The sequence below is a fragment of the Coptis chinensis genome, chromosome 8, assembly GCF_015680905.1.
Source record: "Coptis chinensis isolate HL-2020 chromosome 8, ASM1568090v1, whole genome shotgun sequence".
NCBI lineage: Eukaryota > Viridiplantae > Streptophyta > Magnoliopsida > Ranunculales > Ranunculaceae > Coptis > Coptis chinensis.
Window position 1 is genome coordinate 51,082,073 of NC_141463.1, and position 23,734 is coordinate 51,105,806.

General features: G+C 35.7%; 1 protein-coding gene across 1 annotated transcript; it reads left to right on the forward strand.

Annotated features, from left to right (window-relative positions):
• Nucleotides 1–17,114: 17,114 nt before the first annotated feature.
• LOC147481846 (uncharacterized) lies at nt 17,115–19,506 on the forward strand. Its single transcript, XM_086579091.1, has 3 exons — nt 17,115–17,464; nt 19,108–19,158; nt 19,464–19,506. Exons 1-3 carry the CDS (start codon nt 17,115–17,117, stop codon nt 19,504–19,506), a joined length of 444 nt encoding a protein of 147 aa, XP_086435217.1.
• Nucleotides 19,507–23,734: the final 4,228 nt, after the last annotated feature.

Consider the following 23,734-nt stretch of genomic DNA (forward strand, 5'->3'; position numbering starts at 1 on the left):
ACATCTTTCGTTTGTTTTGTTGAAGATTTATTTTTCCTAATGATTACCTACTACACAAGTTATCTAAAATTTGCAAGTTGTTTCTTAAATAAATAGAGAGAGAAAGATAAGGAGAGGATTAACCTAATCATGCAAAGATTAACTACATAAGATTTTAGGAGACAAGATCACTACATCTCTAAATAGCTGCAGGTTCAAAGACAAACCCGAAACTGATTCGAGTATTGATCCCTAGTAAGATGTACTCATCTCTGAGTCTATCTTACTAGCATGAGGAGTTGTCAAGATATTTCATTTATGAAATATCCCTTCAACTCCTGGTTTCGTTCTACATCGGTCGAGCAAGTTTCGCAACCTGTGTTCCCCAAGACTCGCGCGCCCCAGTGTAAATGGTTTGCTCACTCGACCTTTTCTGGAGTTCCAGACTCCAAACTAGGTCAATCTCTGCCATTTTAGAGCAGGTTGAAAAACCAAACCTATGCCTCTAATTAGTGACACTGGAATCCTAAATTCGTAACCTGATCCTCACATGAGCATCATTAACCCTCCTTTTGGGAGGGTTTTAGCTTATGATCCTTGGATTCATATGATATGTTAACTATGTAATGATAAATTAAGAAAATAAGAAGAAGAAGAATAACAAGTGCTGATTTTACCTAAGGTAAAAGCTGATTTTTATTTAGAATACAAGTTTTTCCACCATTAAAGATATTACAAAAAACTTAACTTAAGCAAAGAAAAATGAAACATGTATGTATGTAAAATGAGAATGAATGAGAGTGGTTAAAAAATAGTCCATTTCAAGAGATTTCTCTCATTCTCCCACGTGAATCAACTCCCACAATTACTCACATTAAATTTTATCTTATCTCCAAATCCAAAACAAATTGACGCCTTGCACAAATTGACACTATTAGCACCTCAAGTTTACTCAACTTAATTAATGTCAAGCAAGGTGTCAATTTTTGCTAATAATTTGTATATTTTGTCTTGACTTGCTCTCTGATTGATGATTCATCCAATCTTGTGGGCCCGCAGAGTGGGTCCATGTGCTTGGTCCAATGGTAGGCTGGGCTTTTACCATTTTTACAACTTCCTGCCTGTTTGTAGAGTTCATCGCACTGATCGTCTGAGCAGCTCACTCGCCGAAATTGGAGTCCCAGTTCAAGAGATATGAGCTTCGGAGGTTTGATGCTTTTGTGCACGTAATCCCTTTCTGACTTGGAATTGTCATGTTGGAGTCCCTGGGCTTTAGGCGGGTTTTGTTGAGCTTTTAATGAGATAAATTGGAAATCTTTATGTAAACATATTATTCCATGCTTAAATACTGGTTTTATCCTCATTTTTACGTTAGTTGCGCAAACATGCAAAAGCACGAAAAACAATTATTTCATGATTATTAAACACATAATTAACCGAAATGTTATGTCTCTATGGGGTTTTATAATACAGTTTTGGGTGCTTATCAGTGTCTACCTCGGTCACTTCTTCACGAACATGCTACTACGGAGAGCCATCACCAATAGTGATCTCCAAGACTCTTGGCAACCTGGGAAGACGGTTTTGGGGTTGCAGAAATTACAAAAGACATGATTGTGGTTACTGTGTACAGTGACATTGAAGTGTTCCAACAATGTTTAGATGCTGCTAAGACGAATAAACTCAATTTGTAAAAGAAATTGATAGTGACAGTTAAATGTGAGAAGAAAAAGAGAATGGAGTTGAAGAAAAAAGTGAAACAATTGGAATTGAAGAATATGTAATTGAAGCAAGCTATTGTAATTTTAGTTTTTGCATTTATGTTGTACAAGTGTTTAATGTAAACGGTTATTTGGCAATATTGTTTATTTGGTTATTTGAGCTGCTTAATCTGCAACAAATCTTCTGCAACAATAATACATAACATAAACACTTACTAAAATACTGCGTAAATCCTTACATTAAACAACAAAAATAACCAAAAATCTTGACATAGCATCCTGACATATGTTCCTAAACAACCAAAATAACAAAATACATAACATCCTGACATTTGTTCTTAAACAACCAAAATAACCAAATACACATCTTGACTTATGTTCTTAAACAACTAATTACATAGATCACTTGGAAGCTTTACTTCTTGTTGTGACACCAGTAGTTGTTGATCTAGTCTGAGGCCTTTTGCCACCCAAGGTTTTTCCAGCTTTGTTTCTAACTTGTGGTGCTTTATTTGCTTGAGATCCTCCCATGGTAGAAGAACCTTCAAGGCCACTAAGTTGATCAGGTGCACTTGATGAATTACTTCTCATAGATGATTTTTCTTGTGGCTATGTCAACAATATTCAATGTGTCAAAAAAACCTTATTACAACTTACATGAAACAACTAACCATATATCATAATGAAGACACAACAAAAACTTACATGAAAGAAGTTGCTTCCACTTGGAGGGACTGCATGTATTCCTTCACCCAATGACATGACTTTTCTTGGTGCAGTTAGAGGTGACAACCTTGAAGCAATCTACACATAAAATAGATCATATTGATATAAGTGAAAAAAAATACAAATAAATAAAACAATAAAACCAAAATAACACAGACACTCACATTGATATTTCTTTCTCCATCACCTATATGAACTTGTTCCTTTCTTCCCCTAGCTCTACCCCTTATTCCTCTACCTCTTGAACCTCTACCACTTGAACCAGTTACAACACCAATCCCTTCTTCCTCTACATTAGCAGCTTGTACATTCTTTGCTTGTACATTCTCATGTACTATATGCATATTTTGCATATTCCGAGGTGGAAATCTACTTGCAGTCTACATAAAATATGGCAATGCACTTGAGAGTATAACACTTGAAAAAAAAACACACACACACACACACACACATACACGTGCACATGACTCTCACATTGATATAAGTTTCTCTATCAGGGCTCTTATATACTCCAAAGCCTATAGGAATTGGATCCCTTCTTCCTCTACCTCTTCAGCCTCTACCTTTTCTTCCTCTAACTACTCCTGACCCTCTACCCCTTGAATCAATGACACCACTAGGGTCTTCCTCTTCTACATTCCTAGCTTCTACATTCCCAGCTTGTGCACCTTGTACATTATTGTCATTTGATTGTTCATTCTCATTCCCACCTTGTTCATTGTCATCATTTGATTGTTTCTTCTTCCTCACCTATTAAATAGAGTTAAATACAATTACAAACAAAAGTAGAAAATTGGGTAAAATTAAAGCACTAAACAAACTAAAAAAAAAAAAATTAAAAACACTCACTTGCTTCTTTCTAACTGGTTCTTGAGTAGACTTGCAAGATCGAATGTTGTGTTATGTACTATTGCACCTTGAGCAATGCCTTTTCCTACCTTTCCTGCTGAGTTAGTGAGAAAGCTTGTCTTGTGTCACTTGTGTAACCCTTCCAGTACCCACTGCCACCCCTTCCTTTCTTTTATTCTTCTTGGGCCTACCAGGCATTCTCCTTTCTATTGGGGGCAAAAAAGCTTCATTCCTTGTTCTATTCCATAGGTTTTGGCCATTCAAAGGCCGCAACACATGACTATATATGTCTTCTTATACTCAGTCACAGAATACCAACTTGATATATGCTTCATTGGATCAATGTTGACAAAATACATAACAGATATGGAGTATGCACATGGGATGCCAGTCAACTCCCACATACTACAAGTACATGGCATAGCTTCCACATCAACAGTGAAGGCCTCATACTTGTTCTTCTTTACCTCAAATGACTTGGAGCCATTGTACTCTGCTGTCCAGTATCTATGGTCCTCCTTATTTTTCTCTAGCTTCTTTATTATCATAGGACATATGTCACCCTTCCATTTTTGCATGTCTGAAATCTTCTTTTGCATCCTTCTCACCACTTGCAACCTGATTTCCTCAAGTATGGTTGAGTTGAATGTCTCACATATATTGTTGTCAACACAGTCAGAAGAAGCAAATGTGGTAAAGAATGCCCTTGACCATTGTTTTGGGTTTTGCTTCACCATCAGGTGTTCATATGCTGGTGAGGAATACTTCTTCAATTCTTCCATGATACCATCAAACTCTTGAGGTGTCCCGCATTTGCTAGCCTTCCAAAATGAGAAATTATATTGTAAACCAAGGAATAAATTTTTAAAATTGGCATAAATATGCCTAGCATAATTCCTGTGCTCAGCAAATGGCAAATAATCTTTAACTACTTGTACAAGGCCCTTTTGGTTGGTCACTTATAATGGTCAAGCCAAGTCCATATCCTTCACTGTAACCTAAGTCTTGCATTAACAAATCAAGAAACCACTTCCAACTTTTTGAGTTTTCTACTTGTACTACAACCCATGCTATTGGGAACATTTGATTGTTTGCATCCCTCCCAATGGCTGCAAGTCTCCCCTTTGCAGTAACCCTACAAGAAACATCCATCCACCCTAATAACTGGCTTGCAACACTTTTCCAAGCATTTATAAGTGCTCTAAACCCTATATACATACTCTTGAAAACTGCAGGTCCATTAGGTTCAGGATTACATGTCACAATCTTAATTGTACTACCAGGATTACTCCTTTTAAGCTCAAACTGGTAGTCCCATAACTTTGCATATACTCAACCCAACCTACTTTCCACTGCATCTAGAACTTTCTTCTTAGCCCTACAACACTGAAACAATGTCACATCCAGCTTAAACTTATGAGATATATGTTCTTTCAAATCTTTCAACTTCATTTTAGGGTACTTGAGTATCTTGTCATGATAGATCCTAACAATCCATTTACAGTTAGCAACTTGAACATCAAAGACTCTGGAACATGTATGTTCCTCTATATAAGACTTTATTTGAAAACTTCTTTTTGTATTCATCCAACTAGCATACAGTCTGAAAGAACACCCCTCAGCACAAACTGCAAGAATTCTTTTCTTGTTGTTCAACTTGAACCACAATTGGTACCCATGAGCAACTATAAAGTCCTTCAAACAATCTTTCAATTGATTAGCATTAGTAAAGACCATCCCTAGTGCGGGTCTCACATGAAACACATCAGTTTTGGGATCAAAAGTAGGGTACTTCATCTTCTTAGACTTTCTAAGTATGGTACCATCCTCATCTATATCAGGGCTATCATAATCACTAGAATCTAAATAGTCACTATCAACATCTTTCGGTTCCACCTCTTCATCACTTGCAACATTCCTTGCTTCATCAATATTCACTGCCATCACTAGTTATAGCTTGATCAACAGTTCACCATTCAATGCTTGATCACCACTCTCACCATTCACTGCTTCATCACCACCATTCTTAGTCACTGGAATATCTTTAGGTTCATCATCATCCCAAATGGATTTCATTCTTTCAATTATTCTTAGCCTTTTCCTTTCTTCAACCATTTTTCTAACTTCAATCAGCTCCTCATAATTATTAGACAACTCAGGCAAATCCTCAAATTTAAATTCATCCTCAGACTTACTACAAGAAAGATAAACCTTATCACTCTGTAATTGAGTTTGTATCTCTTGCTCTTCCCCATCCTCTAACTCAAGTTCTTCAACAGCATGTTGAACAATCAACTTATGCTCAGTATACACCTCAATACCATTCCCATCCTTAACTTCTTTCAACATTTCCATCACACCACTATCATCATGAACCAACATATACGCAGTGCCTTTAAACCCACAGAAGTGAATTTTGATGATATTGGAATAACCCAACCCATCCACAAGTTCTTTCAAATCAAAATAACCAAACCTATCAGGATCAATATCGTAAAAATATGATACCTTACCCCCACAATAGTGAAGCTTTGGAGTCGTAGCGAATCCTTCTCCATGATGGAGATGAATAGCAATACTATTCACTACATAATTAAACAACACATTATACTAATAATAAATTAACAACAATAATATTTTAATACTAATTGAATAATATTTATGCTTACTTGAATCGAATAAATTCCTAATATTAGTTAACAATGTGAGTTCACAAACAACTTTCTACAGTTTCTAGGGTTTTATGGTTTTCAGGTTATGTAGGGAGAGAGAGATGTTGGACAAATGTTGGAAATTAGGGTTTTAAGATAGATCCCCCATTTTCACTTAATTGTTGGAAATGAGCACAAAAAATGAGAAATGAGAGGGAAGTTTGAGCCATGTGCTTCTAACGTGCTTCATTTTAAGCTTGTGTGGCACAATGTCATAGGGAACCCATGCCATGTTAGAAAAAACATGACACGTGTTGACCATGTGAGCACAAGTTGAACAGAATTTGGCCTATGGTCGTCACCTGAAAGAAAATGCAAAGTACAAAGTACTGTAGTGAAAAAAAAAAAAAAAAGTATCTAAATTGCAAAAAAATGTAAAGTACGTTGTACATTATGCCTGTTAAATGATAAATAATAGTTTTAGGATAATATCATGTTTTTACTTTACCCTTATTATTTTTCAAAAATATAAAAAAAAAATTAGGATAATATTAACTTAGATAAGGTTTAGGTTAACTAGGATAAGGTTTAGGATAATACCAACCTTTGTCCTAAAGTGAAAGTCAATTGTATTTTGGTTGAAGTTAATAATTTACCAAGTGTTAGAAATTTGATCAACTTGGACCATTTGGATGCGTGAGGTGAGTAGTGCAACAATACGCTCACGCATCTCAAATCAATTTGAAGATTAAATTTCTAATCGTTGACATTTTCCTTTTCATTAATCTGGTTAAGTAGTTACATCTAATAACACTAACACGTAATATTGCCGTTCTTATGTTATCAATTCTATTTCCTACTCTCAATATAAATTTGCAATATAATAGAGTATGGATTCGTTCCACTCTTAAACTACCAAGACTCAATATGATTAAACTAATTAAACCAAGATGAAAGGGGTGATAGTAATAGTTATGTTGATAATAAACTAGCTATGATTATGCTATTAATTAAAACATAAACTAAATAAACTAAACTAATAGAAATAGGGTTTTGATGGAAAAGAAGATTATAGAGGAAGTAATAAATCAACATATGCAAGTTTATTCATAATTCAATTAGTTCATGTATTAAAGTCATCATCTTTATCAAATTCCTCAATGTAATGAAATAAAGATTCATACTTTGTAAGATCCCTAATCAACTATTACTATCTCTAGTTAATAATTAATTAGCATGAGAGAGTAACACTTCTATGAATCTCTTGTATAAAATTACTAAACTCTAGCTTAAAACTAACAATTCTTATCTCTAAAAATATGAAAACTTTAAACTTTAAACGCATAAACACAAATAACCAACAAAATCATAAACAATCCTCACACAAGCTTCATTAAAACTCCACCTAATAGGAGTTTTAGCCTTGATTCATTGGACTATCATAAATTATATCTAAAGAAGAAGACATAATAATAAAGAACATGAATTGATTGAATTGAAGAAACTAAACTTTTATTGAGAGGTTCTAATGGAGGCTACAAGAATAAACTAATTAACTAAATCTAAACTAAACTAATGAGAGAGAGAGAGGAGAGAGAGAGAGAGAGAGAGAGAGAGAGAGAGAGAGAGGCCTAAATTATCACTAACTAATGAGGGAGTGAGAGAGAGACCTAATTAAAACTAAGCTAATGAGGGAGTAGCCAAATAAAAGTTTAGCCTTAATCCTCTTTATATAGGAGAGGATTTAGGGTTATATTTTCATGCATAGGCTTGGAGGCTAGACTTTGACCTTCTAAGTGAGCCCAAAGTCTATTAGGTTAACTCTAAAAGGGCCAATTTTGTTGGAAATTACTTTAGTTCCCTTTTTGTCCACTTTAGCAATTTTGATTGGGGCAAGACCGGGTCCATTGGAAAGCTTATTCTGAGCTGGTCATTTTAAAATAAAGTAAGCCGAAGTTCGAGGTTCGAGTCCAAAGATACGCCATTTTGAAGTTCTGCTGACTTTTTATCCTTTTTCTACTCGAATTCACTTTGACTGGGCTTGAAAAGACTTTTTCTTCTTGATTGTTGGGCTTTAAATATAGAACTTTTCTAGCAATCATCTTGACTCATTTTCCATTCAAAATGGCATTTTTAAGCCAAACACATAAACAATACTAACTCTTATTTATTATAAATATAATTGGCCCAAGTATAATACAATTAAGGGGGTTTAAACTACACTTTTAGGTGCTTATCACACCACCCCCAAACATCATTTTGCTTGTCCTCAAGCAAAGATGATAAATAAAAACAGATAAGTGGCCAAAAATGTGGTCCTAATTAATTAATCTCGTTTCGCAGAGTGCGATTCCATTAACCATCTGCAATAAGGCCTTAAACCACTAAAAATTCCCTAGTGGATGAGTTATAGCCTCATGAGAGTTTTCCAGAGAAAATACTCACAACTCACAAACTTTATTTATACGACAACGACTAAGGGATAAAAGTAATGTTCCCTTATTTTATCTTAGATATCTATACATCTCACTAGCATTTAAACAAGGATCATCAATCTAACTCCTAAATTAATATATACATAATAATCAAATTATCTTAAGATAAACAACTATACAATGAACTATGCTATGAAATGCAATGGTAGGTCCGTTTCTGAAACTTTTTGATAGCGTGCCTAAGTAGGTTCTCACAAAGAATGTGTCAAGACATATAATACTTTGATTTTTCCATTCAAGTTTGTTAACTCCAGTGTGTAGTGGGCACACATTTCCTCACAATCTCAATGAGAATCCAAGGAAGTCGAGGTCGATCAAACACATCTACCACTTACTATCACACCAACCTATTCCTAATTGAGCTAGAGGTCTTTATAAGGTGTTGCGGAGATTAGGTGATAGTTTAAGAAGGAAGGAAATGGATATTCAAAAAGAAAATAGGGTCTTCATATTATGTAACTGGAGAAAACCTTGTTCTTACTTTGCTTTTACACTTTGTTTCCATCGTTAGCCTTTTTGTTTTGGCTTTTGATTCCTTGGATTATGTTTTTTGGAGTTCTAACTTTTTATTTTATTTTTCTTTTCTTTGGATGGAAACATTCTTTTCTTTTCTTTTTCTTTTTCTATTTCTTTTGAAGTAACTAACTAATTTTTGTTTACACAAGTTTTTCTCTTATATTTTCTTCACTCATCCTATTTCTCAGACTTATCCAGATAGGTAGATTGATTTTATTTTTTATTTTGTTTTATTGGGTAAAATATTTGTGGTTTGTGAAAAGGCTAATGAAAGGCTCAGTGGGGCGACTAGCGGAAAATATACTTAGGTCAAAATTTCTGGCTTTATTGATCCAAAAAGGGCCTAAATTCTCGCTTAGGATATAGTATGGTGATCAAACAAGTGGATGTGTGATTTCTCTACTCGGATTTGACTACTCCCTTGTGTCATTACTCAGATATTAATTTATATGGGTTTTTTTCCTAGATGCTTACTGGATATGTATTAAGTACTCTAACCTAGGTCTCTGAAAAATACTGCCAAGTACAATCATCGATGCTCATGTAAGATGTTCATGAAAAGATGCAATGACTATTACCTACATATTAATCTAAGTTTCAAAAATTAAATTCTAATCCAAGTACACTCATACATGCTCATGTAAGATGTAAATGAAAAGATGCAATGACTATTACCTACGTATTAACCTAAGTTTCTAAGAACTACGCTTAATTCTATTTCTAGTTGAGATTTCTAGACTAATATCATCATGGAAAAGGAAATAATACCATTATTCTAAGTGCATAGTATAAACTATTTCTATACTTTTCTAATTTTTATATGACAAATAATAATACGTAATATACAACCTAATATGTACTTAAACATTTACAACATGTTTCTATACCACCCCCAAACAGAATCATGCTTTGTCCCTAAGGTATAAAATGAAAATAAAGGATAGATAGTACCATAGAAACGTGCTTGTAAATGGGAGCACTTGAAAAAGAAGGTTAATCTATACTAATATAAAGAAATAAAAATATACACAACTCCTATATGAGTTCCTCCCGTTATGGGGATAACATGAAATAATAAATAGCACTTGAGACATAAGTAGATTCTAACATAAATAAAATAATACCATAAGTTCACAAATCAAGCATGCGCATATCGTGGCTCCTATAGGATTAGCCTCTGAAATTCCGCAAAATAGTGGAATTGCACAAAATTAAGGCACCTAATTACATGATGAATCCTAATTAAATTAACAAGGCCCATGAGTTCTATATTTTGATATTTATACATGCAATTTTAATACGTGAACATACAATGTGCTAAAATTAAATATACCACCCCTAAACAATTTGGGAGAAGGGGGTTCATAAAATAATTTAATAGGACAATGAAATTACATAACTAACTAACCTAGACTTTACTAGAGTAAACATGACATGCAAAAGAGTGGCAAAAAGTTTTGAAATAAAAGACCAAAATACGTCACCCCCAAACAAAATTTGAAAACATTTTTTAAGTTTGAAATTTTTTGCTTGGCCTATGCTCCAGAAAGGTGGTATTACACAAAACTTGGGTCTTTTAAAGTCAGATTCCCTAGACTTACTAATATATGTTTATGTTTTTAATTTTTTTTTATAATTTTTATAGGTTTTATTTTGGAAAAAACAAAATTGCAAGGAAGAAATAAAAATGAAACTCACTCCATAGAGAAACACTACTCAAACAACGAGAAAAAAAAATGCAAGAGATGAATGTGAGAGTCACATGAAACGTGGATTAAAGATCTGACACTTACAACCATATACTCCAAAAGGAGGGTTCGGTTACCTTATTGGTGCACTCCTATAATATAAGATTGGAATGCAGTACACCGAAGAGTACACTTAGTCTTTTATAGTCAGATACTTGAGAATTTATCTAATATATATTAACATGTAGTTTACCATATATCAATAACCTAAAGAGTTGTGGGTCTTTCCATAATAATTATCACAGAAAGCACCCCCAAACAGAATTAAGCACCAGGATTTTCTATGACGTGGCTTAGCGGAGTAAGAGCGAAGTCTGATAGACTGAGAACCGAGTCTAACATGTTGTCACTTCTACTTTGAATGAAAGGGTCTGCAAGTAAATGATTGTGAGGAAAAGAATGGTTGTGGAAAATACTTGGAATGTGGATAAGTGTTAGAAGGAAAGGGTGGAAGGAATGAGAACATGGGGTTAGCACAAAACTTATTCATGCTGTAGGTCATAGACTTCTGAGAATTTTTTTAAAGGAGAATAAAAAAATGGGGACCAAATACTGGGCGAATGGGAGTGACATAACTTAAGTAATTCAAATGATACAGTGCTCCTCTTTTTGCCTCTTTGATAAAAAAAATTAGTTTAATTGAATAAGCTTATCTTCTCATCTTCATCTTTCATTCCATTTCGGGTAAAACCCTCCACTATTCACAGTGAGAGTTCTGAAATTGGGGTGCCTCTCTCTTTCTCTTGGGTGATTTTCTCAGTTGCCTTACATCCTGACTTCTGAAAAGACTAGAATACAAGAATTGCTTCGCCACTTTCTCATTTCTCAAGCTCCATTTTTCAGGTAAAATCCTTCACTGTTCAACAGTGCGAGTTTTGAAATTTGGGGTGCCTTTTCCTGCTTCTTGGGTAAAATTCTCCACTGATTCACGGTGCGAGTTCTAGAAAGTTTGGAAGTTTAGGCATTGGATATCAATCCTCTCAATTCTCATGTTCTATTCCTTTTTGGGTAAAATCCTACATTGCTCTACAATGTAAGTTCCGAAAAGGGTTTTCTATCATGGATCTCTATGAGTTTGAGAATCCAAGCAATCAGAACAAGGAACACACAGAAACAAGATGAGCAATTAATCATCAATGACAAAAGTGCTGATGACTCACAAAAAGGTACTACGAAAATCTCTTATGTGGATGCTGTAAAACAATAATTGAGACAACCAGTTGAATTTCAAGAACTTCCTATTCCGGAAAAAATGGGAGTACCTAGCCATAACAATTCCTGAAAAAGCCTGCGAAAAAGGATTGCTTTATTGCAAACACTGTTTGGTGGGAAGAATTGATTGACAAAAAGTATCATTGGATAGGGTTCGAGCAATTGCATCACAAATTTGGAAACCAACAGGTGAATGGCTCATTACTCCTATTGGCAAAGGTTTTCTCTTCCTAAGATTTTCGGATGCAGAGGATCTTAATAGGGTATAGGCTAAAGGGTCATGGGACTTTGATAAAATTCCTATGAGAATCAGCCAATGGACTCCAAATTTCAATCCTGATAGCCAACGACAATCTCATGGATTGGTGTGGATTAGATTACCTAGCCTTGGTCAGGAATATTTGGAACCAGAATCTCTGATGTCTATTGCTCGTGGAATGGGGTACCCTATGCAAATCGACGAGAAAACACTCAACAGAGAGTATGGATACTATTCAAATATTTTGGTGGATATAGACCTTTTGGAACCGATACCAGATCAAATTTATGTCAGGGCAAAGAATATGTCCTTCTGGCAAACAATGGAGGTGGGTAAACTTCCAAAAATGTGCACGCATTGTAAAATTGTGGGGCATTTGGTTACGGAATGCAGAAAACTCAAGAGCGATATGCATACCAACAAGGCTAAGAATAATAAAGATAAGGGGGTAGTAGTGGATGCAATCCCTCCCTTGGATGACTTAGGGGAAAAAAAAATTAGACGACAGGGAAGGAGAAGGAACACAGGAGAAACAAGTAAACAAGGGGAAACCATTTGGAGAGCAAAAAACACAGACAAATCTAAAGATGTTCGAGTCCATAATCGATTTGAAGGGCTGGAAGTGGATGAGATCCACAATATTGAGGACCAGGATCATCAAGTAGCAGGTCAGGATGATATTCAGGAAGTTATTACTAGGGAAGAGAATCATACTCATAATCTAGGTTTGGAAATAGACTCAGATAAGCAAAATGATGCACTAGTCCATGACACTGCCCATGCCTCTCTGAATATAGGAACAAAAAGAAATGAATATGACAAGATTATTGAGGTAGAGGTGGGAATGCAAACAGACCAAACAGATAGGATGGATTCACCAACAAATTCAAGAGAGGATATGTTATTTATCTCTCGTACTGGGGATAACTCAATATCTCGAATCCATACCACTCCAGTTGGAATAATTATCGCGGACTCTAAAGCATAACAAGTACTTCATCTCTTAGTGAAAAAGAAGCAAGTGCGAGACTTGGAGGATAAACCTCCAGATGACACTTCTCCTCAGTCCTCGAGCTGGGCAGATGAGGCTGAAGAAAAAACTGGTGATCAAGTCATTTAAAAAAAAGGCAATTCCAAACCACAGTGGCAGCTGCAGAAAACAGATATACCCTCCACCAGGTCCAGATCCCGATCTAGGACTGGAACTAGGGCAAAATAAGGTGACTCTCACCATTTCCATCAATAAACTCCCTCTGTTCACAATGAGGTGCATATTTTGAAATATAAGAGGTATAGCAAATGAAAAATCTCAGAACAGGCTATCCAAACTTATCAACAAATGGGATCCATATATCGTGGGTATAACATAACCGAAGATACATCCCAATGATAGTCCCATCAATTTTCTTCACTCACTAGGAATGAGCAATGCCTTTTACTTAAATCCTAGACCTAATCCAAATCGAGTTTCTAATCTCTGGCTCATATGGAAAGCATTGATGCCCACTCCTACTATGGTTTATTTTTCAAACCAACACATTACAGTGGAGGTTGAAAATGTTCTCATTACCATAGTTCATGCTCACTGTACCTCTGTTCAAAGGAGGCAGCTCTGGCTAGAACTATCCAACATTAATCCACTTAATCTACCATGGCTAATTATGGGGGACTTCAATGCCTGCTTGAGCATCTCTGAAAAGAAAGGAGGAAATAATCCGTCTTCATCCTCCATGAATGACTTCAGAAACTTCATAAGTAACAATCAGTTGATGGAAGTTCCAAGAAGTGGGTATCAGCTCACTTGGTGGAATAAGCAAGTAGGGAGGTTCAAAATACTGGGCAAGATCGATAGAATGTTATGTAATGCAGGCTGGGGGTCAAAATTTCCAGGTTGGAAATACTAAGTGTATAGCAGAATTTGTTCTGATCATCCTCCGCTACTGGGGGAAAATCTGACCATTCTGCAGCCCAAGAACATGCCCTTTAAATTTTTCAATATGTGGTGTACTCACCCTATCTTTAGAGATACTATTTCTGAAAGCTGGCAGATACCACTTCTGGGAAATTCCATCTTTATTCTTATGCAGAAACTGAAAAGGTTGAAGGGTGTATTGAAGAAGTGGAATAAGGACACTTTTGGCAATATCAAGGTCAAAGTGGAGGATGAAACAAAGAAATTGGAACAGATGCAAGAACAATTTGAGAAGGGAAATGTGATAGAGGAATTCACTGTGCAAATGGTAGATCAAGAAAACCAAGTGGAGCTTTTGTTACAGCAAGAGCAAATGTTCTGGAAGCAGAAATCAAGAACAAAATGGGGCAATGACAATGACAGGAGTACAAATTTTTTTCATGCTATGGCAAATAGAAACAAAAGCAAGTCACTAATTACAAAAATGAAGAATGATGAGGGCATCACTCTAGATACTCAAGATGAAATTTGGAAACATATAGTCAAGCATTATTCTGACAAATTCAGGAAGGCGGATCATAACATAGACTGGGAACTCATTCATAATATGCCTCAAGAGATGCAATCGGAGGATAATGATTTTCTCACCACTATTCCTTCTACAGAGGAAGTGAAAGCGACAGTATTTCATTTGAACCCAGACAGCTTTCTGGGACCTAGTGGATTCTTTGAGTATTTCTTTCATCACTGTTGGGACATTATAGGGCTTGATCTAGTACGAGCTATCATATATTTCTTCATAAAATCTAGATTGCCCCTTGGATTCAATGCCAACTTCATTGTTCTTATTCAAAAAGAGAAAAATGCCAATCATCTTGGGAAATTTCGCCCTATATGCCTTTCAAACTTCATTTTTAAGGTCATCACCAAGATTCTTAGTACAAGGCTGAGTCCTATAGTAGAAATAATTATTAGCAAGGAACAATATGGCTTCATTCCCAATAGAAATTCCTAACAAGTCATTGGACTAGCTTCAGAGCTAGTGAATGAACTATAAACACCTAGGTATGGTGGAAGTATGGCTATCAAACTAGATATCTCTCAAGCCTTTGACACTATGGACTGGAACTTCCCTTGGGCAGTGCTGCAGCATGTGGGATTCAAGGAAAGTTGGATCAAATGGTTACACACAATCTTTCAAAGTAATACAATGTCAATCATGCTTAATGGAGGTCCTCAGGGATATTTTTCAGCAGAGAAAGGACTGAAGCAAGGCGATCCCCTATCCCCTATGTTATTTGCTCTGGTGGAAGACTGTATAAGTAGAAGCATCAGCAGATTGGTTCTTGATAAGAAAATTCAACACATGGTGATAAACTCCAAGTATTGCAGTCCTTCCCATTTAATGTTTGCGGATGATATCTTCTTTTTCTGCAATGATAACATGTGGAGCATTAAGCAGCTTGTCAAACTTCTCCATAGATACCAGGACACCTCTGGATAACTCATAAATAAGGAGAAGTGTAAGATTTTTCTTAGTACAATGAATAACAGGCAAAAGCTTTTGATTCAGGAGGCTATAGGCATAAAAGAGGGCATGCTACCAGAAAAATATCTCGGGGTTCCATTAATTATGGGCAGAGTGACTAAAGCTGCGTTAGCACCATTAGTTGACAAGATAAAAAACAGAGCTGCTGGGTGGGCTGACAAAATGCTATATTTCCAAGGTATAGTAGTATTGGCGCGACATGTTCTTAATAGCATACCAGTCCACAACATAGCAATCTACAAATGGCCAACCTTAGTGATAAAAGAATGCGAGACCATTTTCAGGAATTTTATCTAGAGTGGCAATCTTGTGGATAGAAAATCTTTTATGGTATCCTGGGAAAAATCATGTAAACCTCTCGAGGAAAGAGGACTGGGTTTGAGGAGACTTAAAGACATCAATCTCTCAATGCCCATGAAAGAAGCATGGGGTGTGCTAACTGAGGAGAGTGATTAGGCTGCCTTTATGAGAGGAAAATACACAAACAGGTCAGGCACATGGACTGATTATAAGACTTCGACAGTTTGGAAGGGAATAAGATGGGCTCTCAAAGAAATGACTAACCTACATGGATGGGTGGTGGGAAATGGATCATCAATAAATGTTTAGAGAGAGAATTGGCTTCAACACAAACCGATTTGCGACTTTTTCCAGGAGGAGAGTAGAGACATCAGGAAATTCCAAGGCCGACTTAATGAGTTCATCCAAGGTAATCAGTGGGACCTTTCCAGCAACATTACACAAGTGCTGCAGCTAATTGGTATTGATCTCACCTTGTTGTAACAACCTGATTCTTCAAAGGAGGATGAGCAAATTTGGTTATCAGACAGCAAAGGAAAATTTTCAGTTGCAGCAGTGCATGAAGATATCAGGAGAAAAGCACCTAAGCATAAGGGCTACCAATTCATTAGGAGCTTAAAAATTCTTCCCAAGACACAGGGCATAACATGGAAATTACTCCAGGGGGCTTCTAGAACAGATGATATGTTGAAAAAAAGGAAGACATAGATGGTCTCTCAATGTTGTGTATGTAAGCAGGAAGAAGAGAGTCTCGATCATATCCTCTATCACTATGAGTTGGCCAAGAGAGTCTGGAATCATGCTAGACATATTTTTAGCATCCAATCAAATATCGAATCCTTCAATGACATAATACAATAGGGGAAACACCACAACTCTTTGATTTTAGACATGTGGAAAGCCTGCTCAATGACAAGTTTGGTAAACTTATGGAAGAACATGAATAAGGTTCTCTATGATCAGAAGACATCCAGTTTCTCTAACATTTGTTTTTTGATTAGAAGAGCCATCATCAGAGCGTACCATAAATCACCAGGTACCATGAACAACTAGATGACAGATATGAAAATTCTTCACATATTTAATCTCCCTCACAAACTCAGAAGTGCCCCCAAAATTTTGGAATGTTATTGGCTTCTCCCACCTCTGGGTATTATAAAAATTAATGCTGATGGAAGCTCACGGGGAAACCCAGGCATGGCAGGTTGGGGAGTGATTCTCTGGGATCATATGGGGCATTTTTTGGGTGCCGCAGCAGGAGGACTTGGAGTAACAACAAACTATATGGCAGAAACCTTTGCTATTATAGAAGGAATTCAGCGAGCACTAGATCGAGACTCGAGATATATCTGGGTAGAATCAGACTCATCCTCGGTGGTTCAAGCTTTTCATAAAGATAAAGTGTATTGGAGAGTAAGATCAAAATGGAAGCAACTAAGAGAGAAAGTAGCCTGGATCAATATATCAACTACATGGAGAGAAACAAATTTAGGAGTGGACAGCTGTGCGAGACATGGTGTTGCTTTACAAAATGGAGAAAGTAAATGGTGAGACAATAAGCCTCCATTTGTGAGGAACTTGGAAAACCATTTTACTACTTACTTCCGATTCATAAGCTAAATTTTGGATGTAATAGGTGGGTTCACAAATGATGAGACCCATACTAAATAGATCTTACACTTCATATTCTTCTTTCTTGTAACCTTTTATTATTTTTGAATCAATTACCTTTTAGCAAATATATATATATATATATGATGTTGTAGGTCGATCTGAACTGTCTCATATCTAAAAATGAAGGTGTCAGGTGGCTTATCCTTGGGTATTATTTTCTTACTAGATGGGTTTAAGAAGTCATGAAGTACAGGAGAAGCAAAAAGGTCAAGTGCAAACTCAGGGTTCCATTGAAAAGGTGGAGGCAGGGGAATCGAGGTGGTGGTAAATGATTAGATTTTATTAGGGATTAGCTTAGGTAGATGAATGTCGGGTGGAGCTCTAGGTAATTCTTGAGAAGGTGGATTATTACAGGCTCTTAGAAACTCATCGAATTCCTCATATAGGTTGTTTGTATCCACATAATTATGGTATTCATCTGCATTTTTGAGGAATTCATCTATCTTGTCCATTGTGAGATTGACTCTATCTCCCATATAGTCAGAAGGTAGGGTGGAAAATTCTTCCTCTATTTCAGTTATGTTTAGGGAGTCAAAATTGTGATCTTTGTCTTCTTCCAGAAAAGGTGCATCTAGTAAGGTGGGGACTAAGGCATCGGCCGTACTAATATGAGAGAAAAAACTCTCAATGGACTTCACTTCTCCTTCTACAGACAAACCTAGTTGTCTTTGTTTGATTCTAAACATGTTGACCTCCACAGAAAGATTTCTAAAGGAAATAGTCATTGATCCATCCCGTCAATTGATTTGGGCATTGGTGGTTGCCAACAAAGGACGCCATAAGATGATGGGAATAGAATCATGGCCAACTTCTGTGTCTAGAATAACGAAGTCAACCGGGTAGTAAAAATCTTAAACTTTAATGAGAATGTTTTCAACTACTCCCTTGGGTATTTAATAGAACGATCAGCTAACTGCAAAGTCATTTTGGTTGGTTTAAGTTCATGGAGACCTAATTGTTTATATAAATAAAAATGAAGTAAGTTAACACTCGCCCCCAAGTCTAATAGAGTAGTTGTTATGAAGTAATCTCCCAAGGTGCATTATACAGTAGGACGACCAGGGTCCTTATAAATAACAAGTCCATTATGTTTAGATAAAGATGGATATTGTTTAGTTAAAAAGGTTTCTTGGGGTATGTTCGTTTTCCTCTTCGTGGTGCACAATTATTTTAGAAACTTAGCGTGTTCAGGTAGACTTTTTATAACATCTAGAAAAGGTAGGTTTATAGTCAGATTTTTAAACACTTCCCTAATCTCATCAAAATTATCGTCTTTTTTAGACACAACTAGTCTCTGGGGATACGGTGGTTTATCTCTATATTTAGCATAAGGGTCAACATTATTATTAACCTTGTTTTTATCTTTAGCATGAGGGTGAACATATTTATGAACCATTATTTTATCTTTTGGTGGATTCCCTTTTGGTTGTGGTTTAACTGGTACTTCTACAGTTATAGGATCTTTAGTTTCTATTACAGTATTTGGTATGGTTTCATTTTCAGCTTCCGTTTGCAGGCAATCTTCAGGCGTAGTCACTTTATTATCAACTACTCTTCCTGAACGAAGGTAGTGAATGCTAGTAGGTCCCCTTAGTTTATATTACCAATACATTGAATACTATTTACTTCGAAGGCAGTGTTTGTTGACTTAGGATTAGGCACATATTAACCTGGAAACATGCCTTTTCAGTTATTATTTTGGTTAGGAGATAACACAATTACCTTTTGGCATAAAGACTGCATCATTTGCATCGTTTGTTGTAGCATGTTAGAGTTTTGACCATGTTGATCTTTCATAAATCTGGAGTTTTATTCATTTTGTTCCTTCATCATGTTGGAGTTTTGTTGTATAATTTGATTTTGATGTTACAGCAAAGTTACTACTACTTCCTCTGTATATGGTTTAACTGGGTGAGTGGCCATAAGAGGAGTGCCTGGAACTAAGGCTTGTTGAGTGTTCATGTCTTGATGTTGATAGTTCTGGGTCATGGGCACTAAACTTCTGTTCTGGTCACCTAGATGTCATTGTCCTTGATGTTGATTAAATGGGTTGAAGTTTACAGTAGGCCTAATGTTATGATTAGTAAAACCTGGAGATGTAGCTTGTTGTCATGGATTATAAATAGTTTTTTACCTCTATTATGTGTTAGGGTTGTTATTTAAAGTGAAAACATTTTCTGTCCATGGTGGTGGTTGTTCATAGACAAGAGGACAATAGAAGTCAGAATGCTCAAGACAAAAATAGAAATTGAAATGAGGAGAGTTGATGTTCATGACTGGAGTGGGTTTCGCTTCTTGTTTATGCACAGAGAGGGCATCGACCTTTTGAGTGAGGGATTCAATTAAAGTTCTAAGTTCAGGATCTGGTTTTACCTCAAACATACTGGCTGCCTTAGCTGTAGATGAAGAAGGGGTGGAACAGGAGTAATCGTTACCTCTCCAATTGTTGCTTTTCTTGGATTGATTATTTAAGAAGTTATAAGCATCTGTGGCTCCTTTACTTAATTAAGAAATTACCTCCATTCATGATGTCTAAATTCCCATTATGGTGGTGAGATAGACCTTTGAAAAATGCACGAACAAGTGTGTCTTTTTCAAGGTTATGATGGGGACACTCTACTAGAAGATCAGTGAAATGATTCCAAGCCTCATAAAAAGGTTCATAAGGCTTTCGGAGAAAGAAGTGAATATTTTGAAGCATTTCGTCACTCTTCTGTGGTGGGTAGAATTGTTCCATAAATAATTCAACTAGTTTTTCCCATGTGTCCATAGAGTTCGGCTTTTGTGTTTTTAGGCAAGCAGCCACTTTGTTAGCTAAGGTGAAAGGAAACACCCTAAGTTTTATTTGTTCAGGACGTACTTCAGGATAATAGAAGGTGGTTAGTACTTGTTGTATCTTACATAAATGGTGATAGGGTTTCTCATGGTCTAATGGTCTAACCCATGAGAAATAGGTAGTAAGTTAAAGATATTAGAGGGGATTCTAAAATCTCCAGTTGTATCTGCAAGAATGATGCAGGACTCAGGTCTATCGTTCAAAGCCTTGTAAAAGTCCGAGAGGGGTCTCTCTATCTCTTGAGCCCTTACTACAGATGTGGTGTTGTGAATTTCTAGATAGGTGTGTGGTATTGTGTCTACGGTAAACAAGTAAAGTAGGTTTATGCATACCAGATCTTAATCTCATACAATTTTAAGTCTAATATGCAATCAACCTAATTTAGCATGCAAAACAGCCTAATTATTACTAGAAATTTAATCCTCTTACAACAAATGCGAGGATGTAAAGAAGTGTTACCTAGAGCGTCCTTGCTATGCGTATAAATAGCGCTTTCAACAGCCTTGAAGCACGTTTATTGTTATTGGAACACTTATACGAGTATTGGATGTGGTGATGTACTATATTCACTACTAAAATCTTTCCAAACCAACGGCTAGGCCACTTAAGAATTGAGGGAGGTTGTCCGTGCGTGCATGTTATTTAATTAAATAACCCCAATCCTATAAGTTTTCTAGACACCGTATAGTATGAGAAAAAAATTCGTGAATCTAGGTGTTGTTCTGTACCCAATACAAACAAACGAATGATTAACCAATCAAATAGAGTAAAAAATTGCCAAAATTTTAGTGGAAACTCCTGACAGATCATGTGTGTTCCAATAAATTTTAGAGTAATTGGAATTCTACAAATCCTCCTTCTCGGCTGTTGTTTCAGACATTAAGTGTTGCAAAACTGCAGAAACACACTGGAAACAGTCCACTAGTTAGGTGGTCAAAACAAGTAAAAAACTCTTCATATTTTTACTGAAAACTCCTGACTTATGATATATACTCCTGTAAAAATCTTAAATTTTTTGAAACTTCCTAAGTAACCGTTCTCGTATGTTTTTCCAGAAACTTACGATTTGGAAGCTGAAATACAGCACTGTAAGGATGGTATTAGTTAACTAGGTAAAACACCTAAGAAAAATCTGAAAAAATTTCAGTAAATCAATAACACCTTAAGGAATATTCCTACAAAATATCAGAATTTTCTGAAATTTACAAATATTTTTATCGTAGTATTCTTCACTGTGACTCTGCAGTCACAAGGGAGGGTAGGGCGCGCTCTGTGCAAGGCAAATGGGAGTGCTGGCGCCCTTTAATTTTAACCAATGAAATTGAACTTTTGATAGATAACTTCCATAGATGTCTGGAAAACCTTTCTTTAGTCGTATGCCTCAACCGGGCGTCTGAAAAAAATCATAGTAAGAATATCCAGTAAGAAATTAATGAAAACGCGAAAAACAAGAACGAAAAATTAAATGGGTGGGTGGGTTGAGAATGGGGGTTTGCCCTTTAGATAACCAATTGAATTTTTGTCTTAAATGAGTTTAAGATGGCAGCAGTGCCATTTGATAACTATAAAACCATTTAAATACTAAATATTAATGCTAAGAACACTAACACGTAATATTACCGTTCTTATGTTATCAATTTTATTTCCTATTCTCAATATAAATTTGCAATATAATAGAGTATGGATTCGTTCCACTTTTAAACTACCAAGACTTAATAGGATTCAACTAATTAAATCAAGCAAAATGGTGAGAGTAATAATTCTGTTGATAATAAACTAACTATGATTATGCTATTAATTAAAATATAAACTAAATAAACTAAACTAATAGAAATAGGGTTTTGATGGAAAATAAGATTATAGAGGAAGTAATAAATCCACATATGCAAGTTTATTCATAATTCAATTAGTTCATGTATTAAAGTCATCATCTTTATCAAATTCCACAATGCAAAATAAAGATTCCTACTTTGCAAGATCCCTAATCAACTATTACTATCTCTAGTTAATAATTAATTAACATGAGAGAATAGCACTTCTATCAATCTTTTGTATAGAATTACTAAACTCTTGTTCAGAACTAACAATTCTTATATCTAAAAATATGAAAGCTTCAAACTTTAAACGCATAAACACAAATAACCAACAAAATCATAAACAATCCTCACACAGGCTTCATTAAATCTCCCCCTAATGGGAGTTTTAGCCTTGATTCATTGGACTATCATAAATTATATCTAAAGAATAAGACATAATAATAAAGAACTTTAATTGATTGAATTGAAGAAACTAAGCTTTTATTGAGAGGTTCTAATGGAGGCTACAAGAATAAACTAATTAACAAAACCTAAACTAAACTACTGAGAGAGAGAGAGAGAGAGAGAGAGAGAGAGAGAGAGAGAGAGAAAAAAGAGACTAAAAAACTAATGAGAGAGTAGACAAATAAAAGTTTTTCCTTAATTCTTTTTATATAGGAGAGGATTAGGATTACATTTTCATGCATAGGCCTGGAGGCTAGAATTTGGGCCTCTAATGTGAGCCCAAAGTCCATTAGGTTAAGTCTAAAAGGGCCAATTCTGCTGGAAATTACTTCTATACTTTTTTCGTCTGCCTTAACAGCTCTAATTGGGGCTAGGTTAGGTCCATTAGAAAGTTTATTATGAGCTGGTCGTTTTGACATAAAGTAAGCCTAATTCTGAGGTTTGAGTTCAATGATACGCCCTTTTGAAGTTCTGTTGGCTTTTTGTCATTTTTCTACCTGAATTGACTTTGACTTCCCAGCTTTGACTTGACTTGAAAAGACTTTTTCTTCTTGATTATTGGGCTTTAATCATAGAACTCTTCTAGCAATCTTCTTGACTCATTTTCCATGCAAAATGGCATCTTAAGCACATAAATAACTTCAAGATCTGAAATACACAAAAACACGTAAACAATACTAACTTTTATTTATTATAAACATAATTAGCCTAAGTAGAATACTATTAAGTGGTTTAAACTACACTTTTGGGTGCTTATCACCCATAAATCAGAAAACCCCGACAGAAGAAACTCAAGAATCTGTGTTGGAGATTAACTCGACAAACTTGGACAATGACATTGAGGAAATTTATGAAGATATAGGAAGATAGGAAAAAGAAAATCAAGTGCTCGAAAAAGATGATATAAAATCTATGGTGGAACGAGGATCTCAATTTACTTTGGCCGTTCAAGATTTAACTAATGGAATATATTTATGACATCCTTACAATTTTTGAAATGAACCACAATTCTGTGAATATGCCTAAGCTAGATGAAAAGTCTTCTG